At 39.3% G+C, this 20,466-nt stretch overlaps 3 protein-coding genes and 1 long non-coding RNA gene across 9 annotated transcripts in view; 1 reads left to right on the top strand and 3 right to left on the bottom strand.

Moving 5' to 3' along the window:
• Positions 1–1,758, bottom strand: part of LOC144071181 (uncharacterized) — a 13,547-nt gene extending 11,789 nt beyond the window's left edge. Inside the window, exon 1 of the long non-coding RNA XR_013299570.1 lies at positions 1,596–1,758. This is a non-coding gene — a long non-coding RNA (uncharacterized LOC144071181). The remainder of the gene's footprint in view (positions 1–1,595) is intronic.
• fancf (FA complementation group F) lies at positions 179–1,603 on the bottom strand. The gene has a single exon (XM_077596042.1). The coding sequence runs from the start codon at positions 1,332–1,334 to the stop codon at positions 297–299; it is 1,038 nt and encodes a 345-aa protein (XP_077452168.1). The 5' UTR covers positions 1,335–1,603; the 3' UTR covers positions 179–296.
• On the top strand, positions 768–17,781 carry gas2a (growth arrest-specific 2a). Of its 5 annotated transcripts, none has more exons than XM_077596048.1 (9): positions 768–1,488; positions 2,351–2,483; positions 5,639–5,776; positions 7,935–8,065; positions 10,729–10,870; positions 12,313–12,376; positions 12,523–12,733; positions 12,813–12,920; positions 13,196–15,894. In XM_077596048.1, exons 3-9 carry the CDS (start codon positions 5,662–5,664, stop codon positions 13,274–13,276), a joined length of 852 nt encoding a protein of 283 aa, XP_077452174.1. In that variant the 5' UTR covers positions 768–1,488; positions 2,351–2,483; positions 5,639–5,661; the 3' UTR covers positions 13,277–15,894. The 5 variants fall into 5 exon arrangements, with proteins under 5 accessions (XP_077452174.1, XP_077452171.1, XP_077452172.1 ...); XM_077596045.1 differs by lacking the exon at positions 13,196–15,894 and adding an exon at positions 16,004–17,781 and having other exon boundaries at positions 771–1,488; positions 2,392–2,483; XM_077596046.1 differs by lacking the exon at positions 13,196–15,894 and adding an exon at positions 16,004–17,781 and having other exon boundaries at positions 771–1,488; positions 2,378–2,483.
• Positions 17,391–20,466, bottom strand: svip (small VCP interacting protein). Of its 2 annotated transcripts, XM_077596057.1 has the most exons (5): positions 20,005–20,466; positions 19,862–19,912; positions 18,884–18,930; positions 18,383–18,496; positions 17,391–18,192 (listed from the first exon to the last, which is right to left on the bottom strand). In XM_077596057.1, the coding sequence occupies exons 1-4, from the start codon at positions 20,065–20,067 to the stop codon at positions 18,415–18,417; spliced, it is 243 nt and encodes an 80-aa protein (XP_077452183.1). In that variant the 5' UTR covers positions 20,068–20,466; the 3' UTR covers positions 17,391–18,192; positions 18,383–18,414. The 2 variants fall into 2 exon arrangements, with proteins under 2 accessions (XP_077452183.1, XP_077452182.1); XM_077596056.1 differs by lacking the exon at positions 18,884–18,930.

The raw sequence follows: 20,466 nt of genomic DNA, 5'->3' as shown, positions 1-20,466 counted from the left end.
AAAGATCAATTATAGGCAAAATTAGGTAAAGTTGGCAACTGAGAGTTTCCCATAATAATCGTCAATTCTGTACAGTTAAGTCAGTGAAATGTTTTTGTATTGACAATTTTGTGTGTGCAAGTGTATTTAATGCTTTTGCCAACTGTGGTGTGCGTAGTGGAAGCAAGACAGGACAGACTTAAAAAAAACTGTTTAATTCTCTTCATCGTTCATTTGATGGACATTTTGCAGAGTTGAAACAAAGTTCTTAAAAATTGCAGGTGTTCTTTAAAATATTAAAACATATGTGGCAACATTTAGAAACTATCTCGACGCTCATGTATTTCTGCTAAGAGATCTCCCCACACACTTATTCCTCTGACATCAAAGTCTCCATCTGAGATCTTCAAATCAGTCAGCTCTCTTTCTACAGTTCTGGCCAAAGTGGGACACCCTTCAAACAAAACATGAAAGTGCTCAACCACTCCCGGAAAAGACACTTTGGGACCTGTGCCGCTTTTCACCCACTTGCCATCGTCCAAGCAGTACTCCATATCAGCGGTCCATTTTTTAAGAATGCCGTAGTACATGTCCCTAAACCGTGCATTTCCTTTTGCCAAGTCTTTAAGACGAGATGTAGGCAGCGTGAGGCACATGTGCTGCAGCAGGCAATGTTTTTGCTGGAGCCAGTCAAGGAGAAAATCCACTGAAGCGCTTTGTGCGTGTATCTTTTCTCCAGTCAGCACAACGTCAGCGAAGACCAGACACAACCGTTCTGCTTCTTTGCATCCCTCCAGCACCGAGTCAAGAAATCGCTGCGCCCGGAGAGTTTCACCGCCTGGGCTCAGCAGAGCGTGAAGCCTCTCCGTCAACAAGGCGGCCTGGACCTCGTCACCGGCACCCGTCTGACCCGCGATGGGGCTTAAAATTTGAATAGCAGATTTGCGTTGAATTATGCTACTGCAAAGCCCGCTGACTTCCTGATACTCTCCTGCTTTACAGCGTGCTGGCTTTGTTGCGTCGAAGAGTATCTTCATGATGGAGAGGGGGAGGTTGGGGTTCTTCAGGAGTCCCGAAAGCAACAGGTGCTGGCACTGTGACAGGTCCAAAAAGGACAGGTCAGCATAATCTCCATAGATAGCTCTCAAATTGCCGTTGGCGTGATGTACTTGCATCTCCATGAGCTCTCTTATTTGGGGGTTCTGGTGGAACTTGGAGTAAAGCTGCTCGCAGTAGCAAGCCCAGTGAAAAGCCCGAGTTAGACACTGGAGATCCCAGAGACGTACGTCACTGCTCCGCGCCGCCACCGCCAGTAGCTCGACCGTGCTCGCTAAATTCTTCAGCGCAGCCTCCATGCAGCGCACTCGCCGGTAAGAGCGGTTCGGCCGCTTCCAACAACCACGGACGACGGCCAACTTAAATCAAAATGTTCTCCCTACGACGACCACAACGGCGCCATCGAAACTAAGCGCTCGCTAGCACGAACCGGCTTGCTACAGTGATAACATGGTGAGTTCGTCGATCATTCGCATACACTTTAAGGGGTTCGGCTATTGAGTAAATATCAGTTATAAATCGACATTTTAGAGTCAGACTTAATAAACGGTGAAACTCACGTTCCATTTTGCACTTTATCCTTTAACTTGTTTTGTATGCGCCGCTTGGATTTTGGCGCATGCGTAATGCCAACTGCGAAGCAACTGATTGGGGCAATTGTAGATATCTTAGATACTACTAGATTTATGGTAAGCTCTCAGAGCCATGAGAAACTAGCGTTATTATTTGTCGGCCTTTTTGCGTCAGGACTGTAAACGTTAGTGATCCCGTCACAATTTATTAGTACGTAGGCAGTTGATTAACTGCCTACTTATAAATAGTGAATATAATAATAAATATTTTTCAAACAGTCATAATAGCCACACTAAACGTTTTTATTAACAACGAGTTTGTCAATGCATCAATATTTAAATAGGCGCAGACTCCACCTATAGACATTTAACTGTACATATTTACATGATTTCTATGAAAACAATATTGTCTTATTTTTTTGTGAAAAAATGCCAATTTGATACATTTCAATCCACTTGCATTGATGCTGCAATTTGTGAGGTTCCAATAATTATAAAACAAGTTCTTGAAAACATTTGTGTGTCTCTTTTATTAATTACCTACTTATTTGCAAATTGCACCACATTGCACACACTTGTAAATCAGCACAGTATACATGCTCCACTGTATCGAGCTGCTCTATTGAATGTGCTCCAGATATGGCATAATGAGTCAATGCGCCCGCATATTAGTGAGGGGAGGTGGGGGATAAAACTTCCCTCCCATCAACTGTGGGAGTGCGTGTATTCCTGTGTGATGCCAGACATTCCCGGCCCATTCTTTTGCTGAGACTTCAACCTGTAGGTGCACAGCAGTGAAAAGTATGAAAAGTGGGATCGAGCTGCTCAGAGGACAAGTGAGAGGAAGGTGTGCAAGCAGCAGCTGAACCCTGGAGGGTGAGCACTGATAACAAGCCTTTTTTAAATACTAAATTCTGTTGCCAATCTGTTTGAAACTTGTATAATTCAATGTTCTGTCAATTTTAGCAACACTTAGGTTTCAGTAAATTCTTACAATTTGACAGTTGAAGCCAATAATTGCTGCTTGGATTAATACAAATGATGAGTCATTGGGATGGTTTTAATTTTGAATTGGATTTGTGTCATTACTCATGGACTTTAAACCCATAACGTGATTGGTGGATTATCTGATGTGACTTTTGCTATTTATTAACATCGGTTTTAATTTAATCCCTGGTGGTTTTGTAAAGCGTAAAAGGAGATTTAAAAGCATATTTATTTAACAAACTTCTGTCACAGCAGCAAATCATATGTGCAGCGTATGAATTTCCATATGACTGGATTGTTGTTTTATAACAGAATGAGTAATCATAGTGTTACTTATTGATGGTGTGTGTGAAGCACATGTCATAATAAAGGCCTGATGTCCCTGATGTTGCTAGCCCGTTTCAAAATGAATGAACCAATGGGAAACTGGCACATGATCCCAGATGAGATGAAACGTTGTCATCGCAGGGTCAGCAGAATCAACACGTCAAATAGAGCAGGTGATACAATTCACCACGTGCACGTTTTATGTAAACATAGTGAACTTTTGCTCCCGTCAAAATGTTGTTGCAGATCTAATGCATGGCATGCCCAAAAGGGTTACAACAACAGAACCACTCTTGTTATTTTCTAATTGATGTTATTTAGCTACTGGAATTCCCATCCGTGTGGCTTTCCCGGAGCAATCTGCAGCTACAGTATGTTACGGTGCTGATATGGCAGTCATGAGGTGTCCTGGTCTGAGGAATGTTTGCCTTTATATATGTGTGTGTATATTTTACCATCATTGTGCAGGTCGTCTGTTCAATCCCGAGTCAACATCTATATCTAGAGTCTGATGCTGGGAATTGTAGCTGCCCAGTTTAGTGGGATGTATGCCTAGAAAAAAATCCAATAGGGAGGCAAGGTCGGTTATGTTTTTTGACCTGAACTTGAGGAGGTCAGGATACAGTGTGGTGTCAAGCCTGAGCAACAATTGGATGTTTCTTTTAAAGATAGTTCTTCAGAAATATGTGCTTCAAATGTCAACAAGATTTTGAGTCAAATTTCGGTAGAACAAAGCAGTTCTAAGCAAAATGTAGACAAATCAAACAATTACCCTCATTAGACTGATGTAGTACGCTCAAGCAATATTTAAAAAGTTTTGTGCATTTTTTTAAAAACAGAGATTGAAAATTAGGGAAGAAAGTCCTAATGTTCACAGGGATTGAGTTCAGTTGTTCCTTAATATTTATAAATAAGCAGTTCCTAAACATTAAATCTGAATCGTTTGAAGTTTAATTTGAATACAACTTAACTGTATTTGATAAATGCACAGTAGAAAATGAAAAAATACCATTTGAACATTTAATTCAGGCCATCTTTCATGTATTATGAGAGGGTGCCCGTTTACCTCTGTTGGTATGCCTACCACACTTTGAAAACCTGCGTGTTTACTTCAATAGTTTGAAAAAAACTGCGAGACACGAGCGCTTGTCCGACCGTCCTCTTTCTGTCTGGCAGCCCGCTCCACAGTACTGCTGGGAATGTAGCACCTGCATGTTGTAACTGGCCGACTCCTCAGTTTAGGATGTAAACATAGGTCAAGGTACGGTTTTATCAACTTTTGTCAAGCTCCCAATGTCCACAATATGGTTTGGTGTTATCCAACTACAGAGGAAATCAATGGACATGTTTTTCAAAGACCATCTTCTTATATTGAGGCTTTCATTCCTTGTTTAAAAAAAATCTCTTGAACTTTGCACACAGGGCCATTTGGCAGCCACGAGGGGCTCCTTGGGTTGTATTTGAGTGAATAGTGGCATTCATTCTTTGCAAATATGGTTTTAACAAGTTGAAGGACAGTAATCTATTGTTTTTTTCAGAGTTATTGTGAACCCTTGAAATACATAAAGCACTATCATTGAGGTAGCCCAAATCTGAATCATGCTCGGCCTATCTTAATGTATAGCATGTTTGCATACACTTAAGCCAAATTTACTTAAAATCATACGTGAAATTGACTTAAACCAAGTCCTGTTTACTTAAAATGTTGATTTCAATATACCTAACATAATTACAGTTTACTCAAAGTTTTGAGATTTTGGCGATAACCCATCCGTGCACATTTTCAATCAAAACTTTAAGTAAAATAGGTTGACTAAAAGTTTAAAATTCAGCTAACTTTTTTTACAGTGTAGTCATAGGGAAATTATGTACTAAAGGACATTATGCCAAACATAAGCACCTGTGATTCTTCATAAAACATTCCTATTCCTTGCAATGTCATCATGTCTGCATTGCAGTGTAACCTCCTCCTTTCTGCCAGAAGTCCTATTGGTGGAATTCCCAATTTGAAGCCACATCGTAGAGAAGAATGCCAAAATAATTTCATGTTAAACTGAACTTTTGGCGTAGTTGAATATGGGGAAACTGTGTTGCGTCAATGAAATCACATTACAGGCGCTGAGGAGCAGTTAAGTATGGCTTTGAATATTGATGGCAAGTGCATTCCCTCGCCAGGCTGCGTTAATGAGGCCTCCTGAATTGTTGAGTCTGCTGAAGTAACTTAAACCACACACGGTGGACTGACTGGAAGACGCAGTTTTTGTATTTGTCATTCATTAATGCCACACAATGCATTCTAAACTATGCCACTATTTTGGCTTGTGGACTAAATCTTTTTCTCTTGTTTTTTTAACGTGTTCTTCTCACTGTGGGAAAACAGGCTCAAATGTTAGTTATAAGAAACCACCAATCAGAAATAATTTTTAAATCCATTTTGACTGGGAGATCTGGCAGGAAAGGATTGCTTATTTTGTATTTGTTGTACTCCAACAACACCATCTTTGGTGACATATATCCAAATTGGCGCATTGGTTAGCATGTCTATTTCGCTGGATGTTCTGGAATCTGATTGGATGCTGTCAAATTGGAACAACATGGATCTTATGACATTTAAATGTGGGATTTGCACGACAAAACAGATCCACTCCATAAGGACTGTATGGATGTTTGCTTTCCAGATGCTGATTCTTCCTGCCTTATGTCTTTCATTACCTCAGGCCATCCTGATCCATAGGGAACCATGAACATCTCGAACCCGAGTCGACATCCGATCAACCCGGGCTTGCCTGGTCGACATGAAGCCAGCTTGTTGCCCATGAAAGAAGACCTCGCTCTCTGGCTCAGCAATATGCTTGGTGTGTACTAAACAATTACTAAGTAACTGATTTATAAATATCTCCCCCTCAAATCCCCCTAAAATCATCTCTTCAGTTGTATTGCTGTAAACCCATTGGAGCAGACCAGTTTAAATTTGAGTTTAAGTACAGATGAACCACCAGTCTTTACATAATCTCCTATAGATTTGCCTTAATTGAATAATGGGTATCATTACAGCTCAGGCGTAATACAGTGCAAGTGGTAAGGAGGAGTGGAAGAGCAGCAGCAGGCTCATAATTGTCTAATAAATCACTCTGTGTGCTCTCGTTAAACAGCAATGCACTTGCATAAGAAACACATGAATAAGAGTACCCTTTAATATGATTCAAATGAGTATTGTGCTTATAGTTAGTAATGCAAGAGAAACAATGAGCCAACTGAGTTTCTTTAGTATATGAGCCATTCCCAAGAAATCAGGTACAGAAATCATATGAAGGTCTTTGAGGGCAAAGTGTTTGTTGTATCTATTTTTAGAATGCATGATACATGAATAAACTCTTACCTCAGAAGCTTTCACATTGAGGTTTACATCCTAAATGTGTTTTTGAGTGTGCTTTTGGAACAACCATTATAAACAATGGGAAAACTGTTTTTTAGGATACTCATTTGATTTATTAATGAGATGAGGCATGCAAATCATTTTGACTGGGAGAGGCTTGTTGTGAAAGATTGCTGCCAGCCCTCCCAATCAAAAGGAATGAACGTGTAGCGCCACCATTGGGATTGAAAGATGTGTATTCAGTCCTCCCAGATTAAATAAAATTGGAACATTAAATTCTATGGAAATAAAATGACAAATCAACTTTAGAGTGTTTCAGGGACCGTGACCAGCGTGGTTCTATCTTTAATAATTTTAATTGGATATATTTTGTTTTTAAATATCAATTAGTGGTGTCTATGTGTGTATCTATCATAATTCTCTTTTTAATAATGGTCTACATGACCCGAAATGTGATGTCCACGTATTGTAGTTAGATGCCAGGCCTTAGGGATTAGTTTTCCTGCTTTTTTTGCAAAATTAATCACATGCTCTACAAATGGTTAAAGCTATTAACGATAAATATTATAAATTGTCAAATATTTTTGCATTTGCGGAATCTCTTTTAAAAGTGCAGTAAAGCTAGCCAAAAATCTAATTTCCACTTTTTTTTACTAAGTGTCTGGTTTTGGGGGAATATTTCCTCTTACACTAGACATGAAAGAGTAAATTGCCATCACATTTATGAAACACAGCCAAGTAATTTCACACATGGTGGCAATTTTCTGAAAATGTGGGTTTTATGCTAAGAACTGTATATTTTGAGATGGATTCAACTTCAAATCTTCCACTCTAAAACATAGTGCAAATTTCATAATTACATTCTCCCAACCTGTAATTGTGCATGTGTGTGAAGTTTTATCACCACTGGGCTTTTCTGCAGGTGCATGGAAAGTAGCTGAGTTAGAAGCAGCCATTAGCGTTGCAAATTTAATAACTTATACTACGAAGCCGTCTTCTTGAGGTTGAGCCTGAAGGGGTTGTTATGCTAAGCATAGTTTAGGTGGGAGAAGCATGGAAAAAGTCTACCGTTTGAGTGGGAGGAGGACACTTGGTTCTGTTGAGGAGTCTCAGGCGATGAGAGGCAGAGACATTTATAGGAATGAGAAGCCAAAATGAAAATGTTTTTTCAAAGTCTCTCTGGAATAAATTGTTTTCACCCAGCAGAAGCTGTGGCAAGCATGTGCCTGTAGTACTGTAAGTCTGGAGCTCACTGAGTATTTCTCAAGATTGCAATCTCTTTTTCTGGGCAAAATACAACATTTGGAACTCATTAAATGCTGTGAACCCCAGACCTCTCTTGCTATAAGAAATAGAAAGAAAGAAAAATCTCCGGTTTCTTTCCACAGACACCCCCTCGCCACCAACTCCTATTACGCGATGATCTCACTAAGAAATAATCAACTGCTGGAAGTCAGTCAATTTGACACCACATTTTAATTGCCAATCTCCAATATCTCATTTTGCTGTGCAGGTGCAAATGTCCACTTGGATTTAGTTTAGTAGAGAAGCACCTTTATAAGGATGTAATGGACAGAATATTTCCTTTTTCCTGTGCTGAATTCTCTCTATTTTTACTTTATGTGTCCCCTGAACAGGCTTGGAAATCACCTCCGAGAGCTTCATGGAACGCTTAGACAACGGCGTCCTCCTATGCCAGCTGGCTGAGACCCTGCAGGAAAAGTTCAGGCAAAATAGCAGAGACCTGCCTGTTCTCGTCAACGCCAAGGTATTAAAAAAACACCTGGAGAACCCCACCATTACATTGGTCTGGTATGAGAATTAGCATCATAATAGAGAGGTAAAAGGACCTGACTGGGACAGGAAACAGCAATGTGAAATTACAATCAATTTAGAACCCATTCATTTTGTATATTACTAACCTGTCGTGGCGGCCCGGCAGCCGAGTGCTTGTTAGCACACGGCCTCACAGTTCTGGGGTCGAGGGTTCGATCCCAGATGGGGTGCTCACTGTGTGGAATTTGCATGTTCTCCCTGGGCTTGGGTGGGTACTCCAGCTTCCTCCCACATCCCCAAAACATGCAGGATAGGCTGGTTGAACACTCTAAATTGCCCTTAGATATGAGTCTGAGAGTGAATGGTTGTCCGTCTTCATCCTTCTGCTTTGAATTTAAATTAGTTTATTACTAGTAAACGTCCAATCCATTTCTACATGGAGTAACGAATAAACCTGTTGTTCTTTTTTCTCCATCCCTCCCATTTCAAGTGAATTGGACGTTTACCGCCATCAATAGAGACCAACGCATTAAACGCGGCAAATGAGTTCATGCAAAATTAATGCAAGGAAATGGATTTCCATCACTCACGTCATGTGATTTTTCCACTTTTCCATCCACAAGACATGATTCTTGCCAAGCCAAATACAGAATGTTAAAAACATAATTAATATTGTCCTCAACCCATAATCAAAGCTTCTCTGAAGCATGATTTGAAAAGTCACTTGTGGTATTTGATCAGACATGCTTAGAGCGATTACATGCTTCTGTCTGAGGAGGGGGAGCAAAACAAAAAACGATTTGCTCGAGTTTCTGTTTAGAGGCTGAATGGGAAGCACAAGACACTTCTCTTAGCAAGCCTGTGTGAATTGTTGATGTTTGCAGTAGGTCTCCTGATCCCAGCACAGACATGAGGAAATGCTTGAGGTCAAGAACGTGGGATGACAGGGATGCTCCGTCTATTGATATTCTTTTGATCACGTCTGAGATTCAGGAGGGGACAGCAGGGGCATTCTCTCATCTTGGCAAAAGTCGATAAAAAAAGTTTGCATTTTGTGCTTATGCAAGGAACTGCTACGTCTCGGTAAATATGAGTCAATGCTAAGCATTAGGTATAGCAGCTAAATCTGTTGCAAACAGTGTACCAGACACTCATTTTCAGCTCATTGCGGACCTGTACTTACTGTAATTCTTCACCACAATAAAGACTACGTCCATCTGGGTTCAAGCTGCTCTATAATCCGATGTGAAGTAAGGATAAGTGATTCCAGGAGAGACAAGTGATAAACTATTTTTTTGCGGTTGCTGACTCGCCATCTTCCCCATGTGTGTTGCTTCCATATATGAAAAAGGAGGATGATCTGTCGTTCTTGTTATATTACCACCATGGGGTACGCACTATGCAGCCCATGTCATTATTTTGTGAATTTTACTGCTGTCTCAGGGGCTGCAGGTTGAGTTGAGTATGTACAGATGTGAAGGCAAGCATGTTGGGAATGTGCAGCAGTTAGTATCTTCGGCTGGCATGAAAACAACCGATTGGGAATTGTTGTTTGATCGCTCTTAGGTAGGGCTGCCAAAAAGTATTGTTTGGATAGTTGGCTAACCACTCATTTTTTGGCGATTAATTAACTAATCGGCTCATGCGGAACTCCTTTATTTACCGTTATAGTAGCGTCATTGTGTTCTAAACAGAATTGCAAATATCGCATTCAGGTGAATTGTAAAGATATCATTTGCTTTCAGTATGGAATACAGAAATATGAGAATATTTACTTTTTTGTCCTTTGAAACATTTTGAATTAAACCAAATAATAAATTTGTAGTGATGATATTTACTGTTTTTCACATTTCTGATTGTTAAATTAAAAATCTTTGAAGAAATAAAAGGATTAAAAAGAATATGTTTAAGATAATATTCATTATTTTCCTTTAATTTTTCAATACCAAAGAGAGGACATAGCATCAACATAATATTAAGATATATTTCAACAATGTCTCTAAACTATTACTGGTAATTGACTGTCAAATTGTTGTAAAATAGTTTGGTAGTTGCTTATTGAAAGGCTAAAAACAAAACATCCTTGGCTGTCATTGACATCAATAGACATCCAATCCATTTTGACCGGCAGGGTTGGCAGCAATCATGCCAGCCCTCTCAGTTGAAATGATCTGGGCGTTTATTGCCGTCATTGGCACTAAAACATCTTTCACAGTAGGAACCCCGAGACAAAAACAGCCCAAGCAAAGCCAGGAAAGGAAAGAAAATACCCTCAAAGACGGCATATTTCCAGCATGAGGTCATCGCACCTTTCTCATAGTACAGACACACATATCCTGTATGAAAACCACAGTAAGGCGCATAAATCTCCCAGAAGATATTGTGTGGGGGCTGTGGGCTGTGAGCATGTCATCTGATCTCTAATCATTGTGAGCCTGGCAAAGTAGTCCCACTATTCTGACCCGCCATCTCCGTATTGATCCGTGTACAAAAAAGGTTTTGAAATATAAGCCTGTCGGCAAATGGATGATGTGGTGAGGAAGGTTATGGTAGATGTATATATTGGTTCTTTGCACAATGACTCTTGCATACAATCTAGTCATGAGTATTCAAGGATATTAAAATAATCTTCCAACCTTTTTATTTGTCAAACAGGTCATATCTGATCGAAAGATCCCTTGCCGGCGGAGCGCACCATCCGGTTCTTTCTTTGCCCGGGATAACACGGCCAACTTCCTGTCTTGGTGTCGGGAGATAGGAGTGGGGGACACGTGCTTGTTTGAGTCTGAGAGTTTAGGTGAGTGTACAACAGAACTACTGTGGAAATTTAGTATTCCTGCAATAAAACACTTAAAAAATAATTCATTATGCTGTTTTCTTGGTTAACTTTTTTTGGTCAAGAGAAAAATGAAATCTCTTTTAGAATTATGGTAGAGTAATATATTTTTTTGAACAGTATGTGCGACCATTCATAACATTGGTGTGAATACTTGGCTCTCAGCATTCCCAGAACAAATGAAAGCACAGGCAGAAGAGTGTTGGGAAACTAGGCCAACACTATGCAAATGTTTTCCCTCAGCCAAGAGTAGGCACAGTTCTCCTTTTTGTCATGTTATCTCACAATTCCTTGATGTGTTACAAGAACATCTAGGGTCAATGCAGAAGTGATAAAAGGAAAATGTGAGCTCTGAAGTAACATAGATACTAAGAATATTTGTACAATGGTTACTTTTCTCATAATTAACATCTGAGCTACTGATGGATAAGCAAGTGCTGCAAATCGTTTTTGCAGACATTTTGCATGTTTCACACTGAAAAGCTATGTGAACACTCTGGGCAGCTGACAAATGTATTTTCCCTGTTTTCCTTCTTTCTCTTAAAGGAGTTTGTCATGTCAACAACACCAGGTTTGCCTCTGTGCTATGGATATGCAGTTGTGTGTGAAATATGTACATTGTGGTGTGAGTCAAGCACCCCCAATTTCACAACCGGCAGCTCACTCAGTGGCGTAACTTTAGCCTCCATCCCACTCCGTTAATGTCAAATGCGTAGGTTTGGTGTATTTTAGGAGCTGTATTAAAAATAAAACAACAAACCTACACAAAGTGTGCACAATGTTGCAGTGGCTTTATTTTTACGTTTTAATCCAGTACATTAATTTTTTTACCTTGAAGTATAATAAATTTGCAATTCCTCATTTGGAAGTATTTTGACCAAGGTCAATTTCTGTTTAACACTCATTTGCAAGAAAATTTAATTGAATCACATTACTTTTTTTCCATTTTCTATATTTTTCTATATTGGATTTTATAAACAGGCAGCTTTATTTAACATTTCATATGCAAGTCGTCCAATATGCTTTATTGTTTGGTAGTTGAAGGGCCAATTTATATACTATATATATATATATATATATATATATATATATATATATATATATATATATATATATATATATATATATATATATATATATACGTAGTTTTTTTTGTTATTTATTTATTTTATTTTTTGAGTGCTAAACTGTTAGCATGTTAGCACACCATGACCTGGAAAACTCAATTCCTGAGAGCATGTTAGCATCCTAGTGGAAGCATTTGATATTAAGTGTCATTGTGCAGTGCTTTTTGTTTTTGTTCATGCTCACTGTTCGTTTCTCTTCATTCACCGCTTATTATTATCATTGGACATGATCTGTTGTCTGATTAGTGTGAAGTAACCCTGTTTTTTCTTCTGAAGTTCTTCACAAGCAGCCTCGAGAAGTTTGCATCTGCCTGTTAGAGTTGGGCCGGATAGCTTCCAGGTGCTGTTTATCTTTTGCGCTCACCATCATATGAGCCTTCACAAAATATAGTGATGTTATTTGCACATGTAACTTTGCTCTGAAAAGTATACTGTCGAGCGTATGCAGTAACTGCAGAGACTAACATGCATGTCTTGGCGGCACAGGTTCAACGTGGAACCCCCGGGCCTTATAAAACTAGAGAAAGAGATTGAACAAGAAGAGAAAGCACCTCTACCTCCACCGTCGCCCGTGTCCCCAGTCCAGCCCCTCCCGCCATCCCCTTCATCGTCTCCCTCCCTTTCTCCTTCCCCATCGCCTACCCCTCCCAAAGTCACCTCCAGCAGAAAGAGCACAGGAAATTTGCTGGATGATGCAGTAAGTCAGAAAGTGTGTGCATGGTCTCAGATGTAAAGTCTGTATAGTAAACCCTGCCTTTACTGTATACACCTCACAGGTAAGATATATTGCTGATGACCCCCCCTGCAGATGCTCTAATAAATTCCACGTGGAGAGGCACTCACAAGGCCGATACCGTGTTGGGGAGAAAATGGTCTTCATACGAGTGAGTACATGTCACTTTATCATCAGACACAACACAATGTGTTTTAAAAAAAAAATGGATACGTGCATTCAAAGCAGTACAAATAAATGTAGTCGTATGCCTGTGAAATGAAGCCAGAAATATTTGAGGCATCCATCAAAGCTTATGGTGAGTTTGGAAAAAATATATATTTTCTTCAAGAATGAGTTGTTGTTTTTTCTCCACCAAGATTTACAGAACAGCGTCATTTTGTTATATACTATACTTCGCACTGCCCTGTTTTCTGTGAATTTCAGGCTGAAAGCATCCAACAGATACTTTACTGTCACCCAGAGGCCGCAATACATCATTTTAATGATTGGAGAGTTTGTCATTGATGGCACATGTGGACAATTGTATCCTTCAGGTGTCTGCAAGGTGACTGTGTCACGTGACCTGGGGGGGGGCTGGTCTTGCATGGTTGATGTAAGGGCGGTTCCGTGTCTTGTGGTTGAGGTTAAGCCGTGCAGGTGTGTGCCGACAATGAAGGGCCATTAACTATAGAAAAGGAAAAATGGTCGTCTGAGAAGCTGCACCAAAAGCTGTCATGAAACACAAAACCTAATTTGAATGGAGCTAAAGCACACCAGCTGGTGGAAGCTGAAATCTGACAAGACGCGAAAAATATAGCATCCAAATGCATAAACTGGCAGCAGTTAAGTCGAGGGAAAAGGTACAAAATGAAGAGAATAGACTTTTAAAATACATGTTATACAAATAATAGTAATTTTATGTTGGATATAGTTTGTATAATTAGGACCTTTTCTGGTGGAGCTCATGTCTTCGATTTCTACAGGCTAATATTGTGGCCATTAAGTGTAGGTTGTTACTGTGTGACTCAATCTGGAATGAAAATCATCCATTGTATGCAAAGAGTCTGCTGTTGTCATTGACTGGAAAGGCCATTGGGACAAATTTCCATTGGCCGACAGGCATTATGTGACTCATTCTTACTCTGATGACCGAGTTATTCATTGCAAAATATTTGATCTAGTACCGTCAGGATCGACTCCTTGTCCAGTAAATGTTACTCAACTTTCCATGAGTGTACAACGAGGTGATCAATTCTCCAGTTAGTATAAATTCGATTCAAGGATTGTCAGCCTCTCTTGGGATGGTGGTTACTTGGCAACCCACGAAACCTGTGTTACACTTTCAAGGGTTTACTCTTGGCTCTCCTATACTGTCAGCATATCACATAACAGCTTCCCAAATCTAATTCAGCCAAAGATGCTGTTTCCTTTCAAAAGCTCACGCTCAAAATATTATGTAAGCTCTTTTTCATCTCTATCTTTTGGACGATTGAATATCTTAATCTTCAGCTCTCGGTTGCTGAGCAACCAAGGACAGGTGGTGAAAAGCTTACACTGCCTTTGTGTACATGAAAAGTCATTTTTATTCCTTTAGCCCGGAATCAATTTGCCTACAAGGGCTTAGCAAACATACCTTTGCATCATCTGTCAGTAGATGCTGTTTGGCCCAGACAGAAATGTCAACTACAGGAAGCTTTTTGTCCATTTTTTATGCTATGGTCCACAAGTGTATTCCCCGTTAGAATGTGTGTCAGTCACACGCGGTAAAAGCCTAATCAAAATTCTGCAGACAGTCGAACACCCAGCAGCTGCTTTCCCCAAAGAGCGGTAGTAGTGTGTATATATATTCCGTATTTGCCTATCACCACCTACAATACTAAAAATCAGGAAAAATCAACAATCTTCCTACCGACCATGATTGCACCTTCACTGGTGTTTTGGATTTTTACCTTTATTATTTTACTAACTACTACCGCACATACTCTGTGAATAATTTACAGACAGTTAGTAAGTAGTAATGGATTTTGTGGAAAAATCAAGAGTTTCATAAGCAAACTTATGCTGTATGTTTAGGCTTTAGAAATAACTCATATGTTACGTTACGTTGGCTGACCACCAATTCAGGTTGTCCACCTACCCATAGTTGGCTGGGATAGGCTCAAGCACCCCCCACAACCCTTGTGAGGATAAGCGGTATGGATAATGAATAAATGTTACCTAAAAGATCCTATTGTTCATGTTATTGTTATTATACTATGATGATGATAATGTTTGTTGTCCTTGAAAACACACTACAGTGCGCATTTAGTCATAAAATAGGGTCATAAGTCTCGATGTAGAGGCCAAGCCTCCAAGACCCTCTCAGGTGCATGAATGAAAAAAATTGTAGTAATTCCGTTAAGTCTTTAATGTTGGTGCGAAGGGCTGTCATATACACGCCCAAAGGCCCCCGCCCGTCAATCTGGTGCTGGTCGAGTCCCAAAGCAGCATGATTGAAATGTCTCAGCGACACGTGGCTCCATTAAATCCCCAGTCACAAAGCCCGGAGGCCTGCCACGATTGATTGGAAGCGCCGCCCTGCCGATGGCCTCGAGATTGATTCTTTTAAGAGGCTTATAAATGTTGCATGTTGCGCCGCTGCGGGGTGGGAAGTCCCATCTCTTGAGAGTAAGGTGACAATATTACTTTTAAGACGGCAACCAAGTTTAGTTGTTTAGTGTGAGAAGAGATGTAATAGTTTTCATCATAACCTGCTTCACCGGGACTCCATGAAGGAACTTCTGTCTTTCTGAGGTAGCTGGTGAAAGCCTTCCATTATTAAGGCATGCTACTTAAGGTCTGTGATGAATGCCTTTGCGTTGTAGTCAAGCATGAAAATATTGCCCATTATTGCAGGGGGTACAAAACGACTGGAAAAAAATACCAGAGAACATGATTGTGGTTGAACTTTTTGAGAAAATTTTAGTAGGATTTCACTCAAAAAGTCACGTTTTTAGTGACTGTAGAAAACAAACTAAACTAAACTGCCAATGACTGATATTTCCGACTAAAAATGTGGTCTTTGGTCTATGAAACGGAGTGAAGTTATTCCCAAGAACAGGGTTGTATTCTCAGATTTTGAGGTTTAACTCATTTGCTTCCAAATGAACGCCGACATCCCTCAATTTTCAAATGGATTGGATGTCAATTGCCGTCAACGAGTCATATACGATCAATCAGTGCAATTGTCTAATCTTGCGGACATGTGCTCAGATGCTCCACAACAAGCATGTGATGGTCCGTGTTGGAGGCGGCTGGGAGACGTTCGAGAGCTACCTGCTCAAGCACGACCCATGTCGAATTCTGCAAGTGTCCCGCATGGAGGGGAAGATCTCCCCAATCGGCGGCAAAGGCCTCAGCATCAAGGACCTGACGCCTGACAACTACTTGGTGGTAGCGGCCAACTACCGTAGTAGAAAGTCGAGGCAGGAGACCGCACCGTAATGATGACATCTGTGTGACATTCATGTAGAGACATTTCAATACACTGCCTATACATGGTGTACATTTTCTTTTATATTATACCCAATATTAGTTGATATATCTTTTGCACATTTTTTTTGTTAATACATAGATGGATTGGACATCTAGTGCCTTCAATGAGTTAAAAATGTAACATTTTGCCACGACCTTCATGGGAATATGTGGCATGGAAGATAAATTGATTATTTGACATTTTTAATTCCTGGGGTGTACATACATGTAGTATATTATTAGTTCATGTTATATATTAGTCGAGTGTACGTATACCAATGGACTCAAAAGTATGTTTTCTTTTGTTTTGATGATGCTGTCCATAAAATGTTGACAAATAGTGAATATCGATTTACAAAGAACCCAAAGCCCAGTGGTTTGTTGCAGCGTTGCTCGCCAACATGCTATGTAAGGTGTACATTCCAGTAACATTGAGGTGAATTCAAATATGTTTAGTTTTTATTATTCAGTCTTCTATGATATATATTTCCAATTTTATGACGATATGAAATATTTTTGAATGCCTTGAAAAGCATTTTTTACAAACTTAAATCTAGTTATATACTACTATCAGCAAAACGTATCAGCCCATTTCAGGCTACTTGACCCTCTGATGTCTAATAATGAAACCCCTCACGGAGTAACAGGACTAAAATTGGTATTTTAAGCAAATACATACACTTGGCAGATTCAGGAGCCATAGACAAGCATACCAGGACAGTGGATGGATCGTCATTTGTTCTACTTTACTGCCCTCTGAAGGCGAAGAATGTACATCTATGATACGTTTATTGTAAAATCATGCTGATGTACAGTTGTCTACTTGTTCATAAATGCCTATCAAGGTTTATTACTTAACATGATATTATATCAAAGGGTACATTACCATTTAAAATGTCTAACCGTTTCAGGGTGTTTGCTTCCTACTGCCTGTAATAAGCTGGGATAGGCTCCAGCACCCTCTTGAATAACCCTCTGAATTGTAAAATATGTAAAAATATGGAAGAGTGAACCCAAGCCCTCAGTAGCAGATCTTGCAACTGTTGTAAATTGCAATTTGTTGAGATTTTTCTTTTTTTCTTCTTCTTCCAAATGTTAAGAAAATGTGATCAAGCAAATGCACACATATCAGAAATGTGATTTATTGTAACATATTAAATTGGCTTGATTATCTTTGCAACCAAATGCCAAAAGCGTTTGCAGATCAAGTCAAAGCAGTGAGAAATGCACTTAGCTCAAAATTCAATAACTTAATTAGTCCTTCAGTTCCTGACTATATATTCCTTTCACATTGTCATTTCTTTATAATTTAAGTGTACACACACAAACGTGCTCGAAAGAAAATTGTACATATGGCAACCCAGTTCATAGTAAACTCAGCAGGCGATATACATACAAGGTTTGTGAAATTCACTGCAGCAAAAGTGATATTGTGCTCAATATAAGATAAATCAAGTGTAGTGTCAATTTTAGGACCAGAAATATGCTTCTTGTCTTGAGTGACTTGGTGATGTTATTCACATAAGCAAAAATCTGTAATGATCAACTTGAATATAGTCAACTCCAAGCTTGCACAAGCTGCCAAACATGGGGAGAAAAAATAATAAATTGTGATAGCTATCATCATTTTTGGAAATATGAAACAATCATCAGGTTATTGTTAGTTTGCTATTAATACCCCCCAGGCGTTCCCAGCTGATTTGGCAACAAGGCTGCAGCTGTGTGTTTGCTTGCCCTAATCACATTTAATTGCATTAAGCACTTGGAGCTGTTCCTCTCAAACTATTGTGAAATTTAAAATATATATATATATATAGATAGATATATGTATATCATACAGATGTGGGGCAACCGCTCAAAATGTCTCGCAGTGGTCCCGCAATGGTTTTGGTGCTTTTTAAGGCTTTGCAGTTTCAGCCCACCTGCCACTACGGAGGAAACAAGGAAACAAACAAAACATGGTTTATTACTCTTATTTATTTCTTTAAACCTCTTAAAGCCACATTAAATCAAAATACTTTGATAGCACACAAAAGCAGAGTTAGAACACAATAATCCAGTTGCACATTTACTATTTTGTCCGTCACTGTTCAACTTTAATGGCAGAAAATAGCTTACCCTCAATCCGCCACCACCAGAAGAAGATGGTTTCATCGTCTGATTCTCAATTTCTTCTTGCTTTTTTCTTTTCCTCTCAAGCGCTTCTGGGTTTTTGACACCCCTGTGTGCTGTCTGGTAAAATGAAAAGAACATTTAATTCCAGGTATTCCTTTTAAAAAAAGAGTATACATGGTATAACGTTTGGGTAAGGTTAAAACTGCGTGCTGTTTTTTACCAACAATTTATATTTTAGCAATGAGGGTGCGTCACAACCAGCAAAGCAACATACAGTGTAACTGCCTGAAAAGTGAGACATTCAGAGGCATTGACCACGCAAGATGTGCTGCAAAATGGGAGTGTGTTAGGGTCCGAAATGTCATTTTGTAAAAATTGTGGTAGTAGGAGTGAGGCTAGCAGTTTTGATTCCGCACCGTAAGCTCTTTTGTTTTAAGGGGATCAAGAAAGATGTGGTAGATGACAAAAGGGACAATCCAGAATCACCTATTTGGGTCCACTTACCTTGTGGCAGCTTTTGTGTGGCGCTTACGGGAGATCATGTGGCTTCTCTGGACAGTGAAACATTGCTCACTAAAAGACCATCTTAATTGCTTTATTTAAAAAAACTATACGTATCAAATTGCTTTAAGAGCTTCCCAAACAAATGCTTTTTCCACAATTTACATGAGTGCTGTTGACGTTAATAGAGATCCACTCGTGGCTCCTTTCATCCTTCTGCTGTGATTTTAATTAGTTTTCACTACAGACGTCCAATTCTTTGAAGTGGAAGGTCCTGGTAGCTCAAATGGATTGCCATAATGCCACCCATAGAGTTAAGGTGGTCTCTGTTCTAAAGCACAAGTTGCTCCAAATGAATGTCCTATTGTATGCTGGAAAAATGCCAAGAAACTATTTTTGGTAATTTTTGGGTCATATAGGACACAATATTGACAAGGGGATAAACATGCAAACCTAAATATATATATAATTTTTTTTTTTTTTTTACATTTGTAATTTACTTAATATAATACTAAAATGTTAACATTTTGTTACAATATTATAATTATTTTATAACATTACAATTATAATAGTTATAAAAAAGAAATATACTTGTTATGGTAGCCAATATTTTAAAGTTGTTGATGTTTTATTTGTATTTTATTTCATTCATTGTCCCCAATAGACGTCCAATTGGGTTAAACTGGGAGCAGCGGCTGTAAATTATCATTTTTAATGCCACTGACGGCGCTTGATGTCCAATCCATTTTGACTAGAAAGATCAAATGGATTGGACGTGCATCACCGACAATGGCAGGCAATGTGTTAAATGAGTGCCCTCCAATGGGTTATAGAAACAGATCAATGTAGTGTACTTCTATTTTAATACAAAGCAAAAAGGACAAAAGCACACACATCACATGACACCTTCACTAAAATGGGATTATTCACTACTATACTGCATTGACTTAATTTTATGAATCTTTCAGAGCAACGTTTTACCTCTTTTTGTCTTTTTTCTGCAGCCTCGGCCAACTGTCGCCTCCTTGAATCCTGGATAGGCGACAAAACTCTTTAGTTTCGCACGCAAACAAATCAAGTGTTTAATAGAGAAAGGCAAAAAAATAACATAATTTATTACATACTGGATCTGGAGTGTCAACAGCGTCGTCGACAGCCCCACCAAAGCAAGGTAGGCACATCCCCATTCTGTACTTGCAAAGGCAACGTTGAAAATAAGTTTTTGGTGCCTGTCTTCTGGGTGAGTTTGTTACTAAAACAGCCAACTAAGTACTATACTACTATTAAGTAGGAAACTACTTCAAAAAGAAAAGTGGGAATCTTCTACTCTTAAAGGCAACGTACTGGGTCATGACATGGACGTTGGTAGCTTCGAGCAACAATAGCATTCAAGCTAAAAAAGCTCCAACTACGAAGCAGAACCTCGACAGTGACGTAAACGATTTGTGCAGTTGCATATATATTCTTCGTGCACCCCTTGTTTAGACACCGCTGCATTTAGAAAGCGGCATTTTAACGCAAAATCTTGCAAGTTCTAATAAGCTTCGTGACGGTAAAGCCCATTGACATATATGGTTGAAGCCAAC

This window comes from Stigmatopora argus, chromosome 3 (genome assembly GCF_051989625.1).
Source record: "Stigmatopora argus isolate UIUO_Sarg chromosome 3, RoL_Sarg_1.0, whole genome shotgun sequence".
Taxonomy (NCBI): domain Eukaryota; kingdom Metazoa; phylum Chordata; class Actinopteri; order Syngnathiformes; family Syngnathidae; genus Stigmatopora; species Stigmatopora argus.
This window is presented reverse-complemented; position numbering and strand designations above follow the sequence as displayed.

What these genes read in the sequence shown, in the direction of transcription:
- svip (XM_077596057.1), bottom strand. Translation starts at nt 20,067, where the DNA reads ATGGGGATGTGCCTACCTTGCTTTGGTGGGGCTGTCGACGACGCTGTT. An exon ending in CTGTTGACACTCCAGATCCA is followed by an intron (nt 19,913 to 20,004) that starts GTATGTAATAAA and finishes TCGCCTATCCAG; the next exon opens with GATTCAAGGAGGCGACAGTT. An exon ending in CACACAAAAGCTGCCACAAG is followed by an intron (nt 18,497 to 18,883) that starts GTAAGTGGACCC and finishes TCATTTTACCAG; the next exon opens with ACAGCACACAGGGGTGTCAA.
- fancf (XM_077596042.1), bottom strand. Translation starts at nt 1,334, where the DNA reads ATGGAGGCTGCGCTGAAGAATTTAGCGAGCACGGTCGAGCTACTGGCG.
- gas2a (XM_077596047.1), top strand. Translation starts at nt 5,662, where the DNA reads ATGAACATCTCGAACCCGAGTCGACATCCGATCAACCCGGGCTTGCCT. An exon ending in CTGGCTCAGCAATATGCTTG is followed by an intron (nt 5,777 to 7,934) that starts GTGTGTACTAAA and finishes TCCCCTGAACAG; the next exon opens with GCTTGGAAATCACCTCCGAG. An exon ending in CTGTTCTCGTCAACGCCAAG is followed by an intron (nt 8,066 to 10,728) that starts GTATTAAAAAAA and finishes TTTGTCAAACAG; the next exon opens with GTCATATCTGATCGAAAGAT.